This window comes from Medicago sativa, chromosome 4, assembly GCF_051527215.1.
Source record: "Medicago sativa cultivar Bolivia chromosome 4, Bolivia_mono, whole genome shotgun sequence".
Taxonomy (NCBI): domain Eukaryota; kingdom Viridiplantae; phylum Streptophyta; class Magnoliopsida; order Fabales; family Fabaceae; genus Medicago; species Medicago sativa.
Window position 1 is genome coordinate 68,340,635 of NC_140752.1, and position 25,642 is coordinate 68,366,276.

At 32.2% G+C, this 25,642-nt stretch overlaps 6 protein-coding genes and 1 pseudogene across 7 annotated transcripts; 4 read left to right on the forward strand and 3 right to left on the reverse strand.

The window, feature by feature from the left end:
• Window positions 1-2,967: 2,967 nt before the first annotated feature.
• On the reverse strand, window positions 2,968-5,605 carry LOC146931113 (basic transcription factor 3-like). Its single transcript, XM_085702598.1, has 6 exons — window positions 5,520-5,605; window positions 4,488-4,555; window positions 3,923-4,071; window positions 3,750-3,806; window positions 3,402-3,440; window positions 2,968-3,315 (listed from the first exon to the last, which is right to left on the reverse strand). The coding sequence occupies exons 2-6, from the start codon at window positions 4,553-4,555 to the stop codon at window positions 3,146-3,148; spliced, it is 483 nt and encodes a 160-aa protein (XP_085558724.1). The 5' UTR covers window positions 5,520-5,605; the 3' UTR covers window positions 2,968-3,145.
• On the reverse strand, window positions 5,142-5,232 carry LOC146931114 (small nucleolar RNA Z159/U59; annotated as a pseudogene).
• A 209-nt stretch (window positions 5,606-5,814) lies between the features above and the next one.
• On the forward strand, window positions 5,815-11,025 carry LOC146931115 (cytochrome C oxidase subunit). The gene is made up of 7 exons (XM_085702596.1): window positions 5,815-6,225; window positions 6,992-7,332; window positions 7,438-7,590; window positions 7,891-7,983; window positions 8,264-8,322; window positions 8,686-8,779; window positions 9,549-11,025. The coding sequence occupies exons 1-7, from the start codon at window positions 5,850-5,852 to the stop codon at window positions 9,765-9,767; spliced, it is 1,335 nt and encodes a 444-aa protein (XP_085558722.1). The 5' UTR covers window positions 5,815-5,849; the 3' UTR covers window positions 9,768-11,025.
• Window positions 10,328-11,025, forward strand: LOC146931116 (putative invertase inhibitor). Its single transcript, XM_085702597.1, has one exon. It carries the CDS (start codon window positions 10,328-10,330, stop codon window positions 10,862-10,864), a length of 537 nt encoding a protein of 178 aa, XP_085558723.1. The 3' UTR covers window positions 10,865-11,025.
• A 2,732-nt stretch (window positions 11,026-13,757) lies between these two features.
• Window positions 13,758-16,697, forward strand: LOC146931117 (uncharacterized). Its single transcript, XM_085702595.1, has one exon. The coding sequence runs from the start codon at window positions 14,355-14,357 to the stop codon at window positions 16,407-16,409; it is 2,055 nt and encodes a 684-aa protein (XP_085558721.1). The 5' UTR covers window positions 13,758-14,354; the 3' UTR covers window positions 16,410-16,697.
• Window positions 16,698-17,444: 747 nt separating this feature from the next.
• LOC146931118 (uncharacterized) lies at window positions 17,445-20,522 on the reverse strand. 2 transcript variants are annotated; one of them, XM_085702599.1, is made up of 5 exons: window positions 20,348-20,522; window positions 18,729-18,802; window positions 18,262-18,353; window positions 18,033-18,154; window positions 17,445-17,916 (listed from the first exon to the last, which is right to left on the reverse strand). In XM_085702599.1, exons 2-5 carry the CDS (start codon window positions 18,793-18,795, stop codon window positions 17,607-17,609), a joined length of 591 nt encoding a protein of 196 aa, XP_085558725.1. In that variant the 5' UTR covers window positions 18,796-18,802; window positions 20,348-20,522; the 3' UTR covers window positions 17,445-17,606. The 2 variants fall into 2 exon arrangements, with proteins under 2 accessions (XP_085558725.1, XP_085558726.1); XM_085702600.1 differs by having other exon boundaries at window positions 20,343-20,522.
• A 2,398-nt stretch (window positions 20,523-22,920) lies between these two features.
• LOC146931119 (Papain family cysteine protease) lies at window positions 22,921-24,924 on the forward strand. The gene is given in 5 exon segments (XM_085702603.1): window positions 22,921-23,400; window positions 23,505-23,624; window positions 24,071-24,245; window positions 24,248-24,316; window positions 24,421-24,924. Coding segments are annotated over 5 exon segments (1,089 nt in total). The 5' UTR covers window positions 22,921-22,953; the 3' UTR covers window positions 24,699-24,924.
• The last annotated feature ends 718 nt before the right edge of the window (window positions 24,925-25,642 follow it).

Here is a 25,642-nt window from a genome sequence, read left to right on the forward strand (position 1 = left end):
TGAGTATACTTCTTATTATATAAACATTATTTTTTAACCTCTCTCTTTGTCCAAGAAACCCTCCTTAGTCCTTACTTTAGTTTCTCTCATTTATTGTGAAGTATATTTCATTATCGATTTCACACATCAAAAAGTGTACAAATATATATATACTAGTTTGAGACCCGTGGCTGCACGGGAAATGTTTTACAGAAAAAACTAACATAAGAAAATGAAGGAATTACTTAGATGAAGAAAAAACAAGACAGAAATTAAATTAATTATAGATATTAATTTAAAATCAAACAATTGAAATTTTTATAGAAAATGATAACAACATGCATGTTTTTTTTATATGAATTTGGTAACACAACTAGTTTGAGTTAAAGAATAAGAAATTGGGAATTCAGGGTTTAAATCCACAGAAAAAGAGCAAAAAAAAACATAAATGCATGTTCTTTTAAAAATAAATTCTCATGCCTCATCTAGAAATATCAATCCATCATGTGAGAGGATCTAAAAATGACTTAACTATCACATTAAACACTTCTATCTACTTAACAAAGGGACTTCAAACATTTATTTGTTTCTTCTCATACTTGTGTCACTTTATACTATACTCGCTGCGAGTGATATAATCATAATTTTGATAGGCAATTGTTTTGTCAATGCATATATGGTCGCCTACTTTTCTTTAAAAGTATTTCTCTTCTGTTTCTTTAAGGCAAAAAATACTCCACTTTAACAAAGTCAAATATATGTATAATATACCTAGTATGCCTAAAAAAATGTATAAATACCTAGTATTTTTTAAAAACAAGTTAATGTCTTCATTTCAAATAGGGATTGAAAGATATTGTATATCAAAAAACAGTATGAGAAAAGGAATTGTAGAAAATGTTAAACGGTGTAACCTAAAATGGGAAAATTTTCAATATCTGCAATTAAATTTTGATTTTAAATTTCTTCAAAAAAATAATTTGACTTTAGATGTGTGAAGTATAATAATTATCCACAAAATATGTAAATTAGTTTTACCAATTATATTTTACCATCTTATCATAACAATGTGCTAAAATGTAATTATCAGTCGTATCAAATTTGGTACACTTACTATTCAATCGTTAAAAAAATTGAACCACTTATTAATTTTATTTTTTTTTTAAATTGTCTATTCGATGCAGAATAATCTTTAATCGCATTGCAAATTGCAATTACGAATATGTGCGGCAATTTCTAGTGGAAATGTCGAGGAGAACTTAGAAATGAGAATATATGCTTTGCCTTTTTTATGGGCAACAACTTGTGTAAGAACATCCCCTTAAAATAACTTATGATTACTCAAATGTGAGAGGACCATCCAAAGCCAGAATTAATTTGTGATCATAAAGATATTGCTTGTCTCCATGTCCACGAGTGCGCTTTCAATTCCCACAAAAAATGTAACCAACAACATATGTATTTGTTTTGAGGAGTGTTATAGATTCATTCTTTTTAACACTCTCTTTAATATACTTTTTTTTTTGGATGAGCTCACGTACTCAAGTAGATCCGACATTTTGAAAAAGTATCTCATATAAAGTAATCACGTTCACATAAGTTTCATCCAATAAAATATTGAGTGTATGAAAAAGGATGTTTCAAACATTTATCGTTTGTTTTAAGGATTGTAAAGTTATAACGTGAATTAAAAATATCATTTCTCTTTTTCAAATTACTCTACAAACTTAAAAAATTGAATAGTATTGATTCTCTCAAGGTAATAACATTAGGCAAATGCTAAAAAGTACATTTTTCAATCTACATATTGAGTTTAAGGCTTTAAGCCTTGAAATATTGATATTCTTCCGCATGATTTTATGCAATTGTGTGACATTGACGAGTAGAAATATCTTATTAGTCTAGAAGTTCTAATATTTGAGTTCTTGAACTTTTGAGTTAGTGGTGGATAATCAGGGGTTTAAAATGTAAAATATATATAAGAGTATATTTACATTTGTTAAAGTTTAGGCGGAGAGTTTTTTTTATACGACGAAGATAGTTTGTGCATTGTTAAATGTCGATCAGGAGTTTTTCTCAAACACCGAGAAACTATGTTCTGGAAAAAAAAAAAGCTCTATATGCGATTTCTACTCGTCGTTAGGATCCATCTTAACACTAATATTTTAGTGAAGCCAGCTCCGTCGTTAGTGAAACAAGCTCGTCTTAATGCTAGTATTTTAGTGAAGCAAGTTCCGTCTTCACAACAAGTTCAACATGAGAAGTCTTGAACTATACTTCTTCTCCTTCAATACTCCAACATTCTCTGCCAACTTAGAATTTCGTTTGAAAGTCATCTTTAATTTCTACTCGATGTTAGTTCCCGCCCGTCTTAACACTAGTTCAATATAATTAATAAAAAAAAATCTTTTAGAAAAAAGTATTTTATGAGACGTAGTAGAAGACCACTAATAGTGACAAATCATGTCATTGATGTTAAGTATTCCTGTTAATGTTGTCATCTTTAGACTTCCCTATATTGCATGCAGCATGCTTTTAAGAAAAATACATGAATCATTTCATATACCAATCAATTCGATAGATGTCAAACCCCTCAAAAAATAAAAAATATCGATAAGTATTAAACGTTGCATAGGTTCTATCTACACGAGACAGTTCAGTTTTTTATTTATGCAATATAGGTCAAAAGTCCTAGACATAACTTAATTTTTAAGCCGACAATGCATCCTCATCCTCATGAATTCATTTATGCAAACCTACGCGAGTCTATAATGATAAACTCAATCCATTAGAAGGTTGCTTTACTGACTAAAATCTTCTGAAGGTGAATAAAACTACAGCTTACAAATCCATATTCTCGGGGGATTCATTGTGTCTAGGAATTGTTTTTCACTTCTATTCTACCAATTATGTGAAACTATTATCTTCACATCATTTCCGGAAAACTTTTTTGGTTTCAGCTATACCAGACACCACCAAAGAGTTGGATGAAATCAAGTGCAACCAAGCAGAAACAGTTTGAATTAGATGAAGGAAAACAGATTTAATTCAAGTATTCGGACTGTTTAAAGTATATGACAAGATAACTAAACACCCTGAAATACTTAAATATGAAAATCAAGATTTTCTTTTTTGAAAAAAAACAGAAGATGGCACAATAACAAATCTAACTATCCTTGGCCTCCTCAGCAGCTGTCTCAAAAGTCTCTCCTGGGACAAGCTCTGGGACATCATCATCATTTTCTTCTTGTACAGTGGCTGAACCAGCACCTGCTTCAGGAGCCTGCTTCTGGAATTGTTCAGCTATCTTCTTCAGGTTTTCCAAATTATCTGGTCCTGTTTTTTAATAATATTCAAAACGTTCAACTTGGGTAGGAACAAGAAACACCAAACAAACCTTTGAAAAAGTTCAAAGCACATACCTAATTGGTGGATAATGCTAGGGAGTATATCCTGCAACTCTGTAGAAGTGAAATTAATATGTCAATTTTAGGACAAAGCAGTAAATAATCAGCCCAAAAACAAAGAGCACATGATAAAAGTCTAGCCCGTTCATAAATTGTGGGAAAATATGCCCTGGTGTACTCTAAAATATAACAAAAATCCAGATATTGCAAAATGAACAGATTCAGCATAGGTGCTCATGTATGATTGATGCAGCCAGAGTTTTCATTTAAAGTATTCTTTGAAAATATGCATATTATGTTAGCAAAACACATATAATAGACTAGAGCAATAGATATATGAAGAAAAAGGATGTAATTTCTTACTCTTTGTTTGGGGAGCACCACTAACAACCCATGTATTAGCAGCAATGGACGCTTGAACTGGAAAGAAAACAATCAAAGCTTAATGGTCAGCAAAATTTGAAAAGCAATATATATAGCATACATCCTATCATATAAAAAGAATAAATGCTGGAAATATTATGGGCTGATATTACCTTTGGGGTTTAAGAACTGGATAACTACATCATCCTTAAAGATATTAACCTCCTCAATTTGTGGGATGGCATTCACACCTATTCTCTTCAGGGTGCTCTGAAGCCTTTTGTCATCTGTAGTTGTTGTCTTGTGGACGGCCTTCTTCTTTCTGAGGTAAACAAAAGGCAGAAAATTACGGGACAACTCAACTCTTGGTAAGAAAAACAAAATAGACAATTCAACTCAACAAAAGCATAATGTGTGTTCAAGAAACATTCTTTAAACAATGGATTTGCAACAACATGAACAAAGTATGAGTTCAGAGTAAAAGAAAGAACGAGGAATTGTGAAGTTTTGCTTGGACACACTCGAATATGCTCAAGGGGAATGGGGAAACTTTAATTTTAATATACGCTCAAGAATTCATGTCAGCATATGGCTAGTAAGTAGTGACCCTAATAACAACCGACAGATATATCTAAAATATTTGAAGAACAAAACAATGCTATACAACTAATATTGGCATCACTAAAAAAAACAAGTTATATTAGAATGGACCATAATGAGTTTCACATATAAATATACCTTCTGACGGTACCCTTTCCTCCGGTTCGAACAGAACCGGCCATCTTCATCAACTTTTCACGATTCATCTGAGAAAGGCAAAAAATATAAAAAATAACATAAATTTCATTCCAACAAACTAACGCCTAATAAAAGATGCAAAAATAATTGGAACCAAAACTACAGAGAAGAAAGTCAAGACACAGCAGGAAAATTATCAAAAATCAAACTTAGTTCCTTATTCATATTTATCAAACCACATGAACATGTCATGAAAAGGCATAAACACACTGCATCAGTACATTGTGTAATCGAAATATACATGAAACAATTGTTAACAACAGAATAAGACAAACACCTAAATCCCATTTCCTTATGTGCATCAAAAAATCAGATTTTGTAAAATAACGCAGTCTATTAGAACAGCTAAATCCTATTTCAATGACTACAACTCTTACTACTGTGTAGTGTGAATTCAACTAAATCGTATGACTTTACAGACGCAACAATCCAAGTTAAATTCAGCTCACACATGCATATTTTCTATATCCATATACCATAAAATATTACAAAAAAAATCCTATATAATAACACATAGATAAACACAGCATACAATCTGAAGCACAAAGTGTTTTTTTTTTTTTTCATTTCTAATAAAAATAAAAATTTGAAACAGTCTCCTCAGTTCAGGTCTCCAATAATTTTCTTCCGCACAGAAAAATCTCAGAAGAACGAAAGTTATATCATTTTGTTCATCATCGGAGACTAATATTAACAGTTACAAAACCCCTTAACTATAAAAACACTCACAATAACCCTCAATTAAATCAGTACCTTCTAAGCTCATGAAACAATTAAAAAAAATTGATTTGGGAAAATAGAGACCTATAAAACTAAATTGATAATAAAATTTGACTGAATAAATTGATAGAACTCGAAATCAACACAGCACACAGTAATTAGGTCAAAATCTGAAAGAAACAACATAATCAATCGATTTACAAGAAATGAAAGAATCATTGAAATGAAATAGAGTTGAAGTAAAGAAGGTACCTTTGTGAAGATTCGGTTTAAGTTTAAGGTCAGCGATTTAGGACAAAGGGGTGAGCCTCAGACTCAGTGTGAAGAAGAACGGAACTACACGAGAGAGAAGATAAGGACCCTTCTTATACCTACAAAACCCTAGTTCTTTTTTTTTTTTTTTGTTAAATGATTAGAATTTAAAAAAAAAAAAGTTATAATATTGGGCCGGGTATTTAGGCCCAATAACACAAGCCCGTTGCCCGAATCCGAACCCGAATTATCTAACAGCCATAAAGAGCGAAACATGTTCATGGTGGTAAGTTCTGAGTGGTGATGAATATTTTTATTTATTTTTAATTAATGGCTTCGTTATTATTACATTCTTCTTCTTCTTCTTCTTCTTGTTCATGTTCATGGTTCTCTTCGTTGCGCATGAAACCAACAAGGTTAAAAACTAAGAATCTGTGTTGTGTTATGAACCAAGAAAACAACAAGGAATCTTCTGAAGTTAATTCGATAGAAGCTGAAAAAACTGCTTCTGTTGATCCTATAAAGCTTGCGTTTAATAAAGCTAAAGCTTATAAAGAATCGATTAAATCAAACTCTGGTTTGGGAATTGAGCAAAACGGTGCTGATGGAGGGAAAAAGGATTTGCCGGTTTCTGTGAAGATTGCAATGGAGAAGGCCAAAAAGTATAAGCAGAATAAAGAGGTTTCTGTTAGTGAAACTGATCAAGGTAATAATTATGAACTGACTTATTTGAGTTTATTTAACACTTGTGAATCTGTTTGATGAGATAACTTGTGAAAACAGCTTGTGAGTTGTCACATATTGACATGTTCATAAGCTGTTTTTAGCTTATTTCCATAAGTACTTTGCTTATGCTATAAGTGCTTAATTAATGTGTTAGGTTATCACTGAACGCAAAGATAGTTGCTTCACCTATTTTGCATCGGCCGGAGATAATTGGGTGCTTATAGAAAATATGCTTATGGAAGCACCCTATCTCTTCACTATTTGTGGCCGTTATTTAATAAATTTTACTATAATAAATGAGCTTTATTGAAATATATAGTGATATAGAGTTATTGGTGCTATCTGTTAAATAACTTTTTTGAGAAGTTGAGTAATAATACTATAGATTTATATAATGAGTGATGTGTATGTATGATCCCCACTTAAGCACCCAAAATAAGTATGATCTTATTAAAAACAATGTCGTATTATTTATTATAAAACGAAGTCATTGGCGTGTTTCGATTTCTGCTTCCATTAGTTGATGTCTTTGATTATTTCAGTGTTAGATGATGTCTACGAGGTCACATTGCTATCCTCGATAACTTCGATTGATGCGACCTCAATTGTAGCCAAAGATACAACAATGGCCTAAATTGCTACCACGATTGTGGTTGCACTTTATTTTTATAAACATTGATCATGAAAAGGTGTGTACTTTTGGTCATGCGGTTCGTGCTAAAATGGGTGTCTGAATTTATTTTTAGGATTGCAAGGAGGGAGTGAGAGTACTTGGGGAGAAAATGTGAATGACAATAGTGTTGGTAAGAAGGGAGAATTGTCTGTTTCAAAGATGGATTTTGTGGGGCTTGGCTTTTCGGACAATAAGAAGACAAGGGGATTGCCACCTGGACTGGTTCCTTTTTCAGACTCCTTCTCAGACGATGACTTGCCTGAGGTGGAGCTTATTATCGGAGATGCAAACAACTTCGATGCTACAACAACAGCTCCACAGCCTGAACAGACTAAGGATGTTGAGTCAGAACTGTACAAGCCAAAAGTTTCTACATGGGGTGTATTTCCTCGACCTAACAATATTTCAAAAACAGTATGTATTCAGTATTTGCCAAATCTTCTTGCAGAAAAAACCTAGATAGTCCAATTGTTTGTGAATGCCTTTCAAATTTACCCTTTCCTTCCTTGACCTGTTCAGTTTGGAGGTGGAAGAACTATACGTCCTGGGGAGATTTTAGAGAGTGAAGAAGAAAAGGCTGCTAAAGAAGCACGCACGAAGCAGATGCTTGCTGCTTACAAGAAGAAATATGGATTAAATATTGATCCAAAGCTAAAAATCGAATGCGAGGAGGTAAACATATCATATCTATTGGTATCCCAAAATATTCTTACCATCCTTTCCTTCTTTTTAGCGTGTTTTTTCTTCTTCTTTGCAATATTTGTTTGCATATGGTTTATTTGTATGCATGTGAGTATATCTTAATTTCATAGATATTGAATGTAGTGTATCATTAGCAATGGCTGATCAAGTTTCTTAACTTGTTGAAATGAAGGCATTCACTTGGTTTGAAATAGAATGTGATAGATCATTAAATTGATCATTAGCAATCCCAACATGATTTATTTCATGAATTGTATATAATATTTATAGGCATTGAAGGATGGTGACTTCTTAATGGACGCGGGAAAACTGAAGGATGCTTTACCCTACTATGAGAAAGTCATTGACAAATTACCCTTCAAGGTAAACTTCTAAATTATGTACAAGATGTTTAGAGGTGGGGGAATGCATATCTATTTTTTCAGTAAGAACCTAATATCATCTCTCTGAATGCCAACTAATACAAACCAAAAGGGTATTTTGTTTGCCCTTTTTTAAAGCATTTTTTAGCTTTACATTTTATGTTTAATATTTGAACGTTTGAATGTCATGACATATACTCTAGCAGGGAAACTAGGAAAACATATATATGGAGGATTTAGAGGAATATATGAATGAGATTGAACATGTCTGTGCCCTGCAGAGTGAGCTACATGGATTAGCTGCTTTACAGTGGTCGATTTGTCAAGACTCCCTCAGTAGGTATGTTTGCAAAGTTCTTGACATATCTAAAATTCTCATCGAATCTACCATGTTATGTTCTACATAGACTTGAAGACTCCCCAATATGCATATGCAAGGTTGTTATTTCAGACTGGGGACGGGGGAGAATAATATCCTTTCTTTGCTGAAACCTAACTATATTATCTATACCTATCCTATTATTTATATTTATTCTTATGAAATTGAACTATGATTATGTCACTGCTCCATCTATGACTTCGTTCACTAACTACCATAGCCTCTTTGACTTGGAAGTATAGGTGTTTTGCTTATTATTTATGGTCTGTTTACTTATTCTTAATAAAAAAGTTTCCAAACATATTTTGATTTGATGATTGACAGGCACAATGAAGCTCGAAGTATGTATGAAAAGCTTCAATCTCACCCAAGTGTTAAAGTAGGCAAGAAAGCAAGACAATTCATGTACAGCTTTCAGGTAACATGATTTGCTAAATGTGCAACCTTACCCTGTCTTTATTGAGTTCAATGATCATGCATAAAATAATTTTACACATGTATTCAATATTCCACAGTAACATTATGGTGAGATGTGATTGGATGCACATGTTAAACTTGTTTGTCCTATTAGTGCATATACTCATCAAACTTTTTTATTTGTGGAAAAAATGTGATTGTCTATTTGTCTTGTCTAATAGTAGTGTAGCACCTGCATTACACTGTAAAATTAAAAATATAAAAGATATTAAATCAAAATATTTTTGGAAAATTAGCAAATAAAACAGTATCATTACAAAATAAATGTAACGGAATACATAATCTAATAGTATAATTTTAATGAGAAAAATATTTATTTACAAATGGATAACCTTTTAAAGAGTGTTAAAAGTATAACACGTAGTTAATAGAGAATTTTATAACTGTTGATTCCTTTGAATTCAATACTTTCATACCATTTTTTACATGAAAGCTTGTAAGTTGACATCCATTATCCAATTTTACTTTGCAAATAATAATGGTAAAACTATGAAATTTTTAGAAAGGAAAATGAAATATTTTTTCTTGCAAGTAAACCTATATTTCGATGTAGCTTTGTATTGCTTGCTTCTGCACACCTTGTGCTTAAACTTTGTTTCATTCCGTAGTAATGATTTTCTTTGCTTATTAAAAAAAATTAATATCGCTTTCAATCTAGATTACAATAAATATATTCTCATTGAATATTGCTTATATATGAACTCTTGCAGGCTATGGAAATGATGAAGGTTAGAACAAGATCTTCTCGTTATTCAAAGAACACATTTTACCAGAGTTATTTTGATGCATTTATCGAAAACAAATCAAACTACCCCGTTAAAGATGAAGTGGCTCAAGAAAGTGAAATCAATCAGGTTTTGCTGTATATTGTTTTTCTCATTTCTCCTATTTTTGTTGTACTACTTCTTGCAGTGCAGAAAAGAATATAAATTTCTTTCTTTTGTTTGTATATAACTATAAGTATACCATTTCTTTTTAATTGTTAATGATCAAGTCCTTGGAACACAAAGAGATTGAATATATCCAGTTTGAACAACTTAATAGATATGTATAGGTATTTTTGTTTAGAAGCAGATATTTATATGTATATAGTAGGATAGGATATGACATAAGATTGGAATTTGGATGGAAGAAGTAAGAATCATGCAGATACTCTCAACCCTTGCCATTTTTAGGAAGGGAGAGGTCATATAGGATCTAAATTGCACTTTGTCTCTTATATTCTAAAAAATACTTCATGTGGTCCCTAGTTTAGCCAAAAATAGAAAAGTAATGAGTGATAAGTGTTAGTATATCTATCCCTAAATTAATACTCTAATTTTAGAAGCAACAAGCAAGTGGTAACCATCCAATAAAATTGAGGTCAAGCGCATCTCTCCAATTACAAACAATTTAACCCTCTACTAAGTTTCCTCACAATAGTTTATAAACAAAAACTTGAATTAATTAGTTTCATAAAATTAAACTAAATCAACATAGAAGAAAAAGAATGGAAGTCACAAAATACTTATCTCTCTTGGCTATCTACCTCATTTTATTAAACCACCAAGTTACCTTTGCACAAGTCAATCCCCTAATCAACAAAGTATGTGCAAACTTGCCTAACAAGGAACAATGTCTGTTGGTCCTTTCTTCGGACAAAGTGAGCCAACAAGCGACTCTAAAAGACCTGGCTATGATATCACTAAGGGTGGCCGCTTCAAACGCGACCGGGATACTATCCGATGTGAAAACGATGATCGACGATCCAAATTTGGACCCAGGAATTCAACAAGGTTTGGCTGATTGCAAGGAGACTTTATTGGATGCAGAAAGCCAGCTTGAGGATACTGTGGCAGCTCTTTTGTCAAATGCCAAACGTGATGCTCAATTATGGTTGCAAGCAGCTTTGGCTGCAATTGATACATGTGATGCTTCAATACCTGGTGATGATGATGTTCTCTCTACAAAGAGTCGAGCATTTCGTCAATTGTGCAACATTGCTGTTGCCGTTAATAAGGCTATGACAGATGATGATAAAGCCTAAATTACAACATTGCATCATCTTTTGTTTTTCTCTTAATTTGTCTTAATAATTACGAATTTTTTAGATTCATTCAACATTGTGATTTTGAATTTTGTTATGTGAGGAAGATTGTGGTTTTGAATTTTAATTTAGACAATAATAAAATTTCAATTTTGACTCTACTTTATATACATAGTACTACCGTTGAATTGAATTGATCATACGACATGAATTATGTTACCAGAAACATTACATTCTATCTATCAAATAAAGAAACGTTGCATTTTTTTATTGATACAGAAAGATTATCGTCATAAAATAAAAAAAAGATACAGAAATGTTACATTGACCTTCTCTAAAAAGAAATGTTACATTGAAGAGTTCCTTTCCTTTTCTTTTTTAAATCTTTTTGTATATGTTGTTTGATCAATATCGAGTTTCATGTCCATTAGTTAAATCACATGACATTTAAAGACCATATTGTTTATTATGGGTCATGTTTAGATCTCATTGCGCTTATGTGTAGAGAGTGGAGACAGAATGAATCAAGTTACTCTACTTAATGATCCAATTTAGTAATTAAATTTAATCATTCTAATCGTTGAATATTATTACTATATCATTTGAATTCATACACAACAAGTTTGAAATAAATTTCTTCAAAAAAAAAGTTTGAAATAAATTAAACCTTTGTAGCTAAAATTTTACGTTCAATACTTTTCTTGTATTTTGAAAAGTATATTGACCATTTATGAAAACTTGCATACTTATCTGGTCAACAAAACATTTTAATTTCACTATTGAATTGATAAAATTTAGTATTTGCTAAGAGTTTTTTTTTACCCAATTTACCAAGATAATTTGTGAATAATTTTTCAAAATTATCTACCATTAATGAAATTAAAAGAATTGGAAAAAGAGAAAACAATAAATAGTACAGTAAAAAAGAAAACCTCAATGCTTCATTTTTATTGTAAAATGATATATAAAATGAGACAAATCGTTTTGTTATCAAATGGAAAAGAAGGAGAGAGAGAGAAAAAACAAGAAAGAAAAAAGCTAAAGCCTAAGTGTGATGATTCCTTAGACATTAGCAAGAATACAAGAAGAAAGATCAGGAGGACAGCAACTCCAAAACTTGAAAGAATCTTTGGAAGAAGCTGTGAAAATAGCTACTCAATCTTCTATTTCATTCCCCTCTCTCAACTTATGATAAAACACAATTGATGGATCATATTGTTTGTTTTAGAGGAAATTTATTTTTCCAAATACTACTTCATCCGATTACTATTATATTTTTTTTTTTACTTTTTAGGTTTATTGAATAACCGATGTATCTGATATATATATATATATATATATATATATATATATATATAATATCTCAGTTATTCAATGAATTAAAAAATTAATACTACGGTCCTATCATAAACTTCCCTCAATTTATTACTCATTGAAGCATGTCTATTAAGAGCATTATTTTAGTTAGGAAACTTGGCAAACTTTCAAATTTCCAACTACTATTCTCCCTGTCAGTGACGGACCCAGAAAATTTGAGTGGTGGGGGCCGTATTAATTTAAATTAATGAATAAATAAATTCAATTTAAGTTTAAAAATATTAGACAAAGTATGTTTTAAAAAATGAAACCAAATAAAAGAAAAATAAAATATGAAATTTTTTAAGTAGTATACTATGTCAATGTCCTATTTTTTACACATGCATCCAATAAGGTGTTGTCATATGAGTTAATGTAAATAAATAAAACACATGAGTTGTCATATTCATTAGTTGATGTGGAACACATCATTAGATTCATATGCAAAATAATTGTACATTAACGAATCATACTAGCTAAACTTATGAAAACATAAATACTCCTTTAGATCCTTTTTATAAAAGATAAATGAGTTGACAAAAATTCATATATTTAGTTTATATTATGAATGAGATATTTCAACTTTTGTTAACTCATTTATCTCTTATAATAAAGATTAAATGGAGTATTATTTATGGTATATTTTTCTAAACTTATCATTAAAGAAAGACAAAAATAAAGTGGAAAATGGCTGACTTTAATACTTGCATACATTATTACAATACTTATAGTTATATGTCATTGAAGAGTAAAATACCAACGCTACAAGTCAGGCAAGGAAGAAACATGTATATAGCAGAAAAATAAAATAGAAGTGAGGGCCTTGGCCCACAGTGTGGTCTATGTGGGTCCGTCCCTGCTCCCTGTCATAAATAAATGCAAACACATTATTATTTGACAAATTACTTACCATCATTACACAATAATTATAAGCCTACACTTTAGAGTTGTAGTATATAATACTCCTATCTATTTTATTTATGTAACACCATTATTAAGCAATTGAATGGAAGGCAAAAACAGTTGAGTCAATTTCGTGAACCAAAGGGTTGCCTTAATATAACTTTATTGCCATTAAACAACCGACATTATGCCAAAGTAAGTGGAAAATGTATTATTGTACTCCCTCCGTTTCAAAATGAGTGTCGTTTTAGGTGTTTACACACATATTAAGAAATGCAATGATTAAGAGAAAGAGAATGGTTATTTTACCAAATTATCCTTATTAACTATTGATTAGTTTTAAAAGTAATACTTTGGAAGTAGTGTGCAGAGTATTAATTCGAGGGTACAGTTGAAAAGAAAAAGTTATTATTGCATTGGAAACTGAAAGCGACACTCATTTTGAAACAAATTTTTTTGGCTAAAGCGACACTCATTTTGAAACGGAGGGAGTATTAATCAAGGTTTTCATTATCCAAATCAAGAGGGTAGTTCAGTCATTTGGTAATTGATGAGTTGTGGAATCAAAAAAAGGCACAATCTTGTGATGTTTTGTTAGCTAATAGCAACAATATTATGTTTTAAATATAAGAAACAAGTCACAAGCAAATGGAGTATTTCCATGTTACATATACTAATAATGCTCCAGCATAAAGGGTCACTAAACCCTCTGTTAGTACATGTCAGCATGAAACATATCAGTTTCGTTCAAATTTCATCATATACCAAACCACAATTGAGAATAAGCAAAAATACAACATATGCAAACAAAGCAAAATAAACCAAGAGAGAATGTTTCTGGTTGTTTTGGTTTCATTGCCTCTTCTCTTGGCAGTGTGAACTTCCTATGAAAGCAAAAACATAAGTGTTTCTTCTTCGAGTGATTGAACTCCATAGAAAGGAAAACCAATTTTGATTCCAAAATCCTACATATTATAAATTTGTTTTTCGTTTGGATATGGTCGAAATAAGGGTTTGCAGTGAGCTTGGTATCCAAGCTGATCATGTTAAATCTGACAAGGGCAGAGGAACTGATGGTATGAAGAAAATGAAATAGTCGAATTCAATTAAGCTTTCGGATTTGGAGGCTCTTCAATCACAACCTCCAACGAGGAGTGTATCTCGATCAAGAAAGTTGTTACCACTTCATGTTCCACCCACTGAGTCTTTGCTGAGAAGGTCACCAAATTACATGAAGCCTATCAGCAGCTCAGATGCAAAAAAGGAGCCAGTACTAGTGAGTCTTCAGAATAACCAATCTGGTTCAGATGCTAAGAATCTACCACAAAAGTGTTTGAGTAATTCAAAATCTAGCTCTGTGTCTAGCAAAAAAACTGCAAAATCTATGTCAAGATCGTCTCGTGTGAATTTGGTTAGAATATTGACGAAGACTCCCAATTTAAAGCCAAGTACAACTTGTCCACGAAAATCTACCACGCTGCGTGCAGATACTAATGCACCATACAGAGCTACCTGCTCTTCAACTTTAAAAGATTCCAAGTTCCCTGCACACCTCATGCTTAATCCTGGAACTTCGATCATGAAGATTTGTCCATATACATATTGTTCTCTCAATGGCAATCCACATGCTCCTTTGCCTCAATTTAATTGCATCATGTCAGCAAAGAATGACCTTTTGAAGACTCGGAAGAGTATAAAGATGGAAGTGCCTCGAAGACTGAAGGTGCCTTGTGAGACAAGGAAGGATTTTGATATTGAGCAGATTGTCTTTGATGGAAAACATGCATGCCATGAAGCTGATAAGGGTAATCCAATAGGCATTCCCTTAACACGAGAAATCGGTATGGATTTCTTTGATGAAGTTGATGCCATGGAAAGGGAAAAAGCATACGAAATGGGAAGATCGGACATTGTCAAACACCTTGAGGATCCAGAAGGTGTCAAGTTTGCAATGGAGAGGAATGGCAACATAGCAGATGAGAAATGTGTCTATCATCAAGTAACTCCATGTTTGCCTTGTGATGATCTCACCAAGTCTGATATGAATCCCAGATTGGAATTCAAAAACTACTTTGACACTTCTGAAATTGAAGCAGATACCGAGGAAAGCATTCACCAAGAACCAAAGGCTAAAGATACAAACAAAAACCACCAACCTAACTGGTTTCATGAAGAAATATGTACAAGAATCTATTGTGCTGATGTAAGCTCTGATGGGGAACAAATGGAGAATGATGAATTGGGTGATTCTGATTCCCAAGGTAATGATATGGAATGGAAAGAGGAACAGTTTTGTCTAGTCAACCATAAAAAGGATATTGGTTCTTCTGTCATCACATGTGAGACAGACTCAAAATACAAGTCCTTTTCAGAGAGTCCTCATCGAGATATATTTGAAACGTCGCTAGATGACATCCTTAGCAACCATTATGTGGACATTATGGTTGAAAAATCACTGCAAGGTAACAAAGAGAAAAGCACATCTTTTGATGCACAGCCTCGGGTCCAGGAAAGCACAAATAGAAGCATACACTCTGACTACCTGTCCAACAACACAGATCATGAGTATGACCAATCTTGTTTGGAAGAGGAAAAATTTCAGTGTTTGACAAACACAGAAGATAATGATAGAGAAAATGAAAAACATGTGGAAAATGAGGCTGGTTGCGCCTCGATGATACTCAATGGAGATACAATTGACAATAGTGATAGTCACGAAATCTGTGAAACCTGCAAGATTGAAGAGGACTGTGAAGATAGCAACACAAACCTAGAGAATAAGGACACAGAAATTCGCCAAAGGAACCAAATTCCCTCAACTGATGTGCCTGAAGAGATCACCATTATTGTTCCGGACCAGCTATTACTTGAGGAAGATCAAGTTACAGCTACTATGTTCCAGACTAAAAGCAGCATTGGTGGTGAAGAGCGAAACATAAGCAATAAGTGGCAATGGCCAACTATGAACAAGAGATCTATCCAAGATGTTGAGGAAATGAGAAAGATTAACCCAAGAAATCCAAATTTCCTGCCCTTGGTTCCTGATCGAGAACCAGAGAAGGTTGAACTGAAGCATCAGATGATGGATGATAGAAAAAATGCAGAGGAATGGATGCTTGATTTTTCACTCAGAAAAGCTATCACTAAACTTGCTCCAGCCAGGAAAAAGAAGGTTGCATTGCTTGTTGAAGCTTTTGAAACAGTAATGTCAACATCAAAATGTGAAACTCATACGAGAAACAATTCGTACTTCGCTCATGCAAGAACTATTCAAGCTTGTATCTAATGCATGCTATAATAACCAGGTAGCAGAGGAGTAAGCCAACCAAGAGAATGCCAATCTTCAGAAACAATTTGCAAGCCTATTACAACAAATAACTTGTTTTACATCTCCTTTCTGAATCATGGAGAACATTCAGCTTGCAGAATTAAGGGAGAGAGACGTAAGAATGGGATTTGTGGTTTCCACTAAGGTTTGTGGATTTTATCCTCCAATTTGTTGTATTTGATCCACTAGTACTTTCATGTTATAATATAAGGGGCACTCATGCTCCTGATCAGTTAATTTATTCTATTTTTTTGTATCACGTAGAAGCATAGCAATATATGCTTTATATACTTTTGTTTTTATTTTTCTTCTCTGTTTCATCATCAAAAACTAATAGAAACACTGAAATACAACTACTGAATTGCTGTCTTTAATGACAAATTATAAACCAATGAAAGAATCTATAGCAAGTGAAAATGAGAAATATGACAGTATCCAGCTTTTGTTACTCGGATTCTGGTTCACGTATATGTGCAGCTAGAAAATATAAACCGTAGAGATAAAAAAATAACAAGCCTTTTTTCCAAAAGTCAATATTATTCATGACAAAAAGCTTGATGTGATGATGTGAAGTCAAAAACATAAACAATATCTTATCGAGCTTATACTAATGAACAAATAACGATAAATGTACAGAAAGAAAATCCAATAGGGGCAACATAAGCTATACATTTTTCTATTGTGGATTTATAGAAATAAATATATTTAAAAGAGAAAAAAATGAAAAATCAACATGATAATGAACTACAGTGGGAATATAGTTTGAACTACAGTGGGAATATAGTTTGAACTACAGCTCAGAATACAAATTACAACTGAATTTCAACTTGTTTTGCTGAGTTCAGCTGTGTTTAAATTAAGCAGAGATTACAATTGGAACAATATTTGTTTATTTGATGATTTTGAGGTAAGAAGTAAGAGCTAACAACAAAAATTATGTTTCTACTATTTAAGATTAATGATTACCACTAAGGTCAAGAAATGAACACTTGATTGTATAAAAAATCTGCCTTTCATTACCAAAAACGAGTCTTTAAATGTAACTCAATTACAACTTGTTTTTATAATCATGCAAATGGGGGAAGATATTTTTCCACAGGAAGCCCTTACTATTCTAGGCTACAGTGTATTACATACAATACAAGGTATCACCGTCTATTTCGGTTCAGGTAAATGACTGTCAATTGCAGGAGAATCAAAAATCAGAGATTCAAGTTGCCCACGATAATTTGCCAAAGGAGAGTTATGTGAAGTTTGCTGCTGCAAACTTACTGTGTCGCAGCTAACATCCCCGTGCTCATTTTGTTTCAAAGCTTCTTGTACTTTGTAGTCTTCATGAAACAGCCTAAGAGCATCTGTTGTCGACAAAGATTGCACTGATTCATACAGCCCTTGAAATTCATTTCTCTTTTCCAGTGTTTCAACCAACTTCTCTTTTAACTGATCTGGAAGATGAGCAAAAGCGCTTCAAAGGAACCAAAAAATGAAAAAGAAAATAATCAAAAATAAATTGGTGAGTCAGTAACAGTATCAAATTCAATTAAACTGCATAATCATCTTTATGTATTCTCTCTCAAATACCTGGATGCACCTCTTACAACACCCCAGCTATAACCAGCACGGACTGATTGTTTAAAACCAATATTGAATCCCTCCTGTGCAGAAGCTTCCTTTGCTGCTATAAGACCTTCTCGATACCCACTCTAAAGCATGTGAAGAATGAAAATTACTAGCTAATCATTCTATAGAACTAAACAATTCATAACTAAAATAAGGAAAATGAATTACAAATTATCAATTGTCAAAATACCGTATGGAACTGGTCACGCCTCCTTTGCCACTCCCTGTCCAAATCTGACACCTTGTCATCAGAATCATCCCAGAAAGAATCATCACCACAATCTGAAAGCAACATACAATTAGAAGCCTTAAAGCAACAATACTGAAAAAACAATTTGAATACTTTGTATAAAACCAAAAATTCCAGACTACGATGCATTTGTTTAATTTAAAAATAAAAATAAAAAAATATTTGTAGACAAAGTGGCAATTCCACCTGAAACTCATACACACAACTGTGATGTTACAGGTTCGAATCCAAGTAAAGGTGTCTAACCTAGCAATATCGGCATTGCCAATTGAGCCAAGCCTTACGGACTAACCCAAACTAATTCCAATTTCAATAGTTTATACATATATAATATTACACCCTTTGTATATTGTAGACAAAAACAATTCATTTTCCATATCAAATTCATTGATAAAGAATCTTATTACCGTTTAATTCTAATTTTGAGACTTTTAAACTCTCAGCATAAAGCTCGTCAGCAAGCTTACCCTCCATCTGAATTCTGCAATACAATACACACCAAACTACCATCAATAATCTAACTCAGGAACTATAATTAACCAAGTTACACCAAGCATGGTAAAAACACATTGATTTTTCAAATTTCAACAAATTTTCTCCTTAACTCTAAACATTAATTTATTCTGTAGAAATTCACAAACTTGATAGTGTATGCTCACAGTGGCAAGAAATATTATTATATCAATATGATTATTATAGAACTGCTCAATCCATAATATAACAAATTAAAAGTGTGAGTAGCATCACTATAGAGCATAGTTAAACAGAAATTAATTAACGAAACACGTTCAATTATAGGTGAAAGGTGGAATTTAATTTAACAAAAAATAGAGTAGTAGTAGTATGCGAAACATTTTGCAGAAACAAACATGCGGAAAAGAAACAAAATAGGCAGGGAAAAAAGGAAAATCGGATGCAATAAAAAAACATACCAAGGTGGAAGAAAAGAAGAATAAGAGATGAGATTTGTTTCCTTCAATAAAAAAAAGAGAGAAGAGATTTGTTTGTAACGGAGCTTTTTCAGTTTTGCTATTACTTCCAGATTTCAGTATAGTGATTGAGTTTGATTGTTGATTTTTTGGGCTTAATGATTGTAACCTAAAAGAACGTCTACTTTAAAGGAGGATATGGTGTCGCATAAAGTAATAGTCATACATGATGCAGAGATCCATTAAAATGCACTTTTTATGAAAAATGTAAATTCAACCACGTCCATATGCACTCTCCCAAAAGAAAAACTACACACTGCTAAAAGTATAAAAACGACTAAAATGCAATTTGTTACTAATTGGAACAAAGACCGGTTGAATCTAGGAAATTTAACAATATATAAATAGGAGGGATTATAAATACCCTAGGCCATATCAAAATAATGCAGAGCTAAGAATGAATAAAACATATAGAAAAATACAATTTACACTTTAAACATATATTCGACTCAAAATCACATATCCCAAAACTAACATAATCCGAGACAATGAGAACTTATCTTATGACCTGTTTGGATTGACTTATTTGAACTTCTCTTCTAACTTAAGCATTTGTGAGAACTTATGAAAACAAGTAAACAACTTATCTTATGTTAATAAGTTGTTTTCAGCTAATTTTCACAAACTCTTCAAGATAACATTATGAAACACCTTATAGCAGATACAAAAACAATTTGACTTTATTTTATAATTTGTTATGGAAGTATCTTACAATAAGTGCTTATATATGATAAGTGTTTATGCTTTAATTAAAAAATATTTTGTTCATCCAATCAGGGCCTTAGTTAAATGTGGGGTCTGAATGTTTGTGATGAAAACATCCTGAATGCAGTTTACTCGCCTCTTGATTGCTATGTAAGTGTAACATTCTATGCCTTATCATTAGCAAGCAATCTTCCAAACTCTTTGAAACCCTAAAACAATTCCCAATCCCCAATTCTGAACCCTAAAACAATTCCCAATCGCCAATTTTGAAACCCTAAAACAATCAATAGGAGAATGAAGGAAAAATTGGAGAATCGATTGGCTTACCTTACCTTATTTGATAACAAGAGGCGATAGGAAGAGTGAGTTGGTGGAGGAATTGATTCCGGCGATTCTGGGGGGTGGAGGATGTGATTCCGGCTAGCTGGTGCCTGGTCTGGAGGAAAGAAGAAGCCTGAGCGGACAACAGTGGAGAGAAGAAGAGTCCTGGGAAAAAGAAAAGGGGATAAGAAAATGATGTATACTAGGGTTCCTTTGTTTTCGCTTTAAGAAAAATTAAATTTTATGTTAAAAGAATTTAGAGATTAATTTTAGAGATTTTAAAAAAATTTGAAGTTATTTTTTTTTGTTTACTACCTATAAAAATTCATTTTAAAAAAAATGAGTTTTAATATTTACATGTGTTACTACCTTATTTTTTAAAAAATAGATTTTGAGAAAAGTCAATTCTAATATCTTTTTATTTTAGAGTCAAAATAGATTTTTTTGATAAAATGATTTTTCTAAAAATCTTAAACAAATACTTAAAAATGAAAAAGTGATTTTTTTAAGAAAATTAAGAAAATCCAAAACAAACGGGTCTTAGTCGGCAGTAATAATCTGGTAAAAGAAATGAAAGATATAGGCTAAATTATGTTTTTGGTCCCTTAACTAGGTAATTAGTATCGCTTTGGCCCCTTAATTAAAATTTGATTTATTTTGGTGTCTTAATTTTCTCATTGTTACACATTTTGGTCCTTTCTGTTAGTTTTAATTCAAAAACGTTAAGGTTTCTTCATTTTCTTCTGAATTTTTTTTGGGATTTTTGTTGTTGAAAGTTGATTGAGGTATATGAAGATGAAGAAGAGGAAAAGAAGATGAATAAACTCTAACATTTTTGAATTAAAACTAACGTAAATGACCAAAATGTATAACGGAGATAAAGTTAAGATACCAAAATAAATCAAATTTTAATTAAGAGATCAAAGCAATACTAATTAAATAGTTAAGAGACCAAAAATGTAATTTAGCCAAAGATATAAGAGAACTAGATTATTATGGTATTAAACTAAAATAAAAATATGCAAATAAATAATTTTCATACTTTCAATTCTCAAACAAAATGTGTCATCCTCTCCTCTTGTATACTTTCCTCTTGTCGTAGTTAAAGGAGCAAAATGGTCCTACCTACCGAATTGTTCGGTATTTATATACTGTGCGTGTAACAAAAGACTAATTTAGTAATTTTATGGGATTTTTTATTGGGTGAAATTAATGTATCTTCTACCACTTTATATGGGTTCCATTTTTAAAATGCAGGATCCACATTGATTTAAGTCAATTAAAGAGTGAGTATTAAAGAGTATGTTTAAAAGAGTGTTGATAGCACTGCTCTAAGAAGATATAGGAGGGCCTAAAAAGTAACTTCCCAACTTGTTGAGCCTATTAGGCTTTTCCTCAGATTACACCACACGAAGCAGCAATAACCTAACCTTACGAAAATTGCTCTTTTGCCAATTAAAATTGTTCATTCCCACCTAAACTACTGAAAATACCCCCAACGTGAGTTAACTCATGTTCGATAAAATCAACGTGACATAAGTAAATTGACTTAAATAAACTGATTACAAACAACATTTTTAAATAAATTTAACAATATTTTTTAAAAATACATAATATAATGTTTGAACTTTGTATAACAAAATTATAAACTTTGGCAACAAAAGAAACATCATAATCTTTTTAAGTCCCATTAAATCTCATGAATAAGCATTCTAATTCTACCCATAACAAGGGAATATAATGGTCTAATATCCAATTTCGAATCTAAAAATAATACAGGTTTTTAAATAGCACATTTTTTTCACAAGTCAAAAAAACTATTTTTGTATGTAAAAAAACGAGCTATTCAATATTTCTACATTAGAGAATATAACATAATATTAATTTTTGGTTACATAACATAATGTACTTAAATACAATTTTTTTTAATTTTAAAAAATAAACAATGTTAAAAGTATGATGTAAGTTTTATAGTGCACAAAGATATCAATTTTACAATCTAAAATATTATTTTGCATAAAAACAATAGATGTACAATGAACATTTCATCATGACTTTCATGTATGATGCATAGACAATTAGAAATCAAGAATTAAGCAGCGGGACTTAAGTTTCGTCGGAATTTTTCTCTTTTCGACGACACTTAAATCATGTTGGTTGTTATCGAACGTGAATTAACTTTTACCGAAGATAACGTTTGATAACAACCGCTGAAGGATTTTTCAATTGATAACTCTTAAAGCAATTTTGATTGGGAAAACAAAATCATCAATTGATGCCTCCTAGCAGGTTGGTTGTTATTTTCGCTGGTGTATGTGGGAATGAGCAATTTTGATTGGGAGAGCAATTTTCTAACCTAACAGTAAAGGAAAATCCTAACTTTCTTCTAACCGTCATTCAAATTTGGATGAAACTCAAAACCCACGTGTCATCTATCTATTTGTTATCAAACCTTACTTCTCTCCTAAGTAATCGCTAGCGCATACTCAATTCAATCTTAATCTAGTTTTTTTGTTTTGTTTTTAATTCCTTACTTACCGCAATTGCAACCTCTATATATAAAATAAAACTCACGCCACTTTCCATTCTATTCTGCGATTTTCCATATCCTCAAGTCATGGATCATCGCACTCTTCTTCTCTTCGTCGTTCTTTTCATCTTCTCCGTCTCGGCATTCTCTACGCCGGACGAAGGAGAAGATCCAATAATCCGTCAGGTGGTCGACGAAGAAGGAGTGCGGTTGGGAGCAGAGCATCACTTTAACCTATTTAAACATAAGTTTGGGAAGGTTTATTCTTCCAAGGATGAACATGATTACAGGTTTAAAATCTTCAAGTCTAATCTGAACCGTGCTAAGAAGCATCAATTGATGGATCCTTCGGCGGTTCACGGTGTTACGAAATTCTCCGATCTTACTCCGAGGGAGTTTCGTCAGAGCGTTTTGGGATTGAGAGGGGTGGGGTTGCCGAAAGATGCAAATGCAGCCCCGATTCTTCCGACAGATAATCTTCCGGAGGATTTTGATTGGAGAGAGAAAGGAGCAGTTACTGCTGTTAAAAATCAGGTATTATTTCTAATTGTGATTATGATTATTATTTGTTTATTATTGTTGTTTCGTTTAAAAAAAAAACAAATTTTGATTGTGTTGGGTTTGTGATCATGAATTAGGGCTCGTGTGGATCATGTTGGAGTTTCAGTACAACCGGTGCACTTGAAGGTGCTCACTTTCTCTCGACCGGAAAACTTGTCAGTCTTAGCGAGCAACAACTTGTCGATTGTGATCATGAGGTTTTTTCTTCTTTTCCTATTTTCCCTTTGTAATTAATAGTATATCTGCTAAGGAATTATGATTATGATTATAATTGTGATTGTCATACTGCATTTTGTAAAGAACTTTATCTGATATTAATCTTTCTAGGAAAACAAGTAACAAAAATAACATTTAGTAACCAAACTCTATTAGATATTGTATGAGGTTCGACCTAAGGAATCTCTGCAGTTGCACATCGATGGTGACTTGTAGGAAAGAAGACAAAAACACGTACAATAAGCAAATTTGAAACATGATTAGGTCATATGAATTTGTTTTAGTAATTGAACATATTTCAAATTAATTAATCTTTACAGAATTATTTATTGGGAAATGCTAACTTGTAATATTTGGGGCTTTATAGCAAGTTATATTATTATATGTTATCTAAATTGGTTTGGATTGGATTTACTTTTATGTATAGTGTGATCCAGAGCAACCGGGTTCTTGTGATGCCGGGTGCAATGGTGGTCTGATGAATAGTGCTTTTGAGTACATTTTAAAATCCGGTGGGGTGATGCGCGAAGAAGACTATCCTTATTCTGGTACTGATCGTGGAGCATGCAAGTTTGACAAGAAAAAAATTGCAGCATCAGTTGCAAATTCAGCGTTGTTTCACTTGATGAAGACCAGATTGCCGCTAATCTTGTCAAGAACGGTCCTCTTGCTAGTAAGTGCTAAAGTCTTAACAATTTGTGTTTTTTTGTTCAATTATAATTATCGAATTCAAATGCAGATATTGATTCTTGTAAATTTCAATGTGCACAAACGCAGTTGCCTTAAATGCAGTATATATGCAAACATACATTGGAGGAGTATCATGCCCATACATATGCTCAAAGAGACTAGATCATGGAGTGTTACTGGTGGGATATGGATCTGGAGCCTATTCGCCTATTAGGATGAAGGAGAAGCCATATTGGATAATTAAAAACTCATGGGGTGAGACTTGGGGAGAAAATGGATACTACAAAATATGCAGGGGACGAAATATATGCGGAGTGGACTCCATGGTTTCTACTGTGGCTGCCGTTCATACTACTACTCAGTAGTTTGCTTTTACATGATGTCTGTATATTCTGTTGTTTATTTTATATTGTGGAAAACCATGAATTGTTGCCAGTATTCATATTTTAATGTGGTGCAGGCATATTATTATTAGCTACACAATTTATTTATTTTTTGAAGAAAGCTACACAATTTGTAAACAACAATTTATAGATGTATGGACAAGAATTGTTCTTCGTTACAAAGTGTTATATGATTCTATTTTAAAAATGGGACTTCTTCTCACAATGAAACTGCTTTTGTTTTAGCATTTTTGTTTATTTCACTTATTTGAAACACATAATAACTAGATAACAAAACTAGAACACGAGGGAATTTTGGCTCATTATATTACTGCAGAAGGTGACAATGATGAGAATTATTGCATCATTATATTCTCATAATTTTAGCTCGAGAAATTTTTTATTTGTTTTCAAATCCTTAGCATTCAGCATGATACAATGATGACGCATTATATTTTCTAAAACTATTTTATACCGACAATAAACTGTCACGTTGGAGTGTGTAGACTCTAAATGACTTGAAAGTTGAAACAAACAACCCTGAGAGCTTATTGATAAATCTACAAAATAAAAACAAATTATGTTTATAGTGATGGATGAAAGTAGTGAAATTGATGTTTTTTCCTAATACTTAATGAATATTTATAATAATTTATCATAAGACTTCGTTCCAATGCCACGAGGAGTAAAGTCAAGGACACAAGTTGGAGTTGATACCCAGCAAATTTACAATGGTTCACACTCTCAACACCCACTTTTTCTCTTCCCAACACTCCACATCATTTTCTCTCTCTTATTCAACACCTTCTCCAATGGTTTTTTCATTCAACACTCTACCCCACCACTTTTTATTTCATATTCTTATTTAATTTTATATATTTTTTTATTACATAAAATTACAATTATCGATTATAATTAAATTAAAA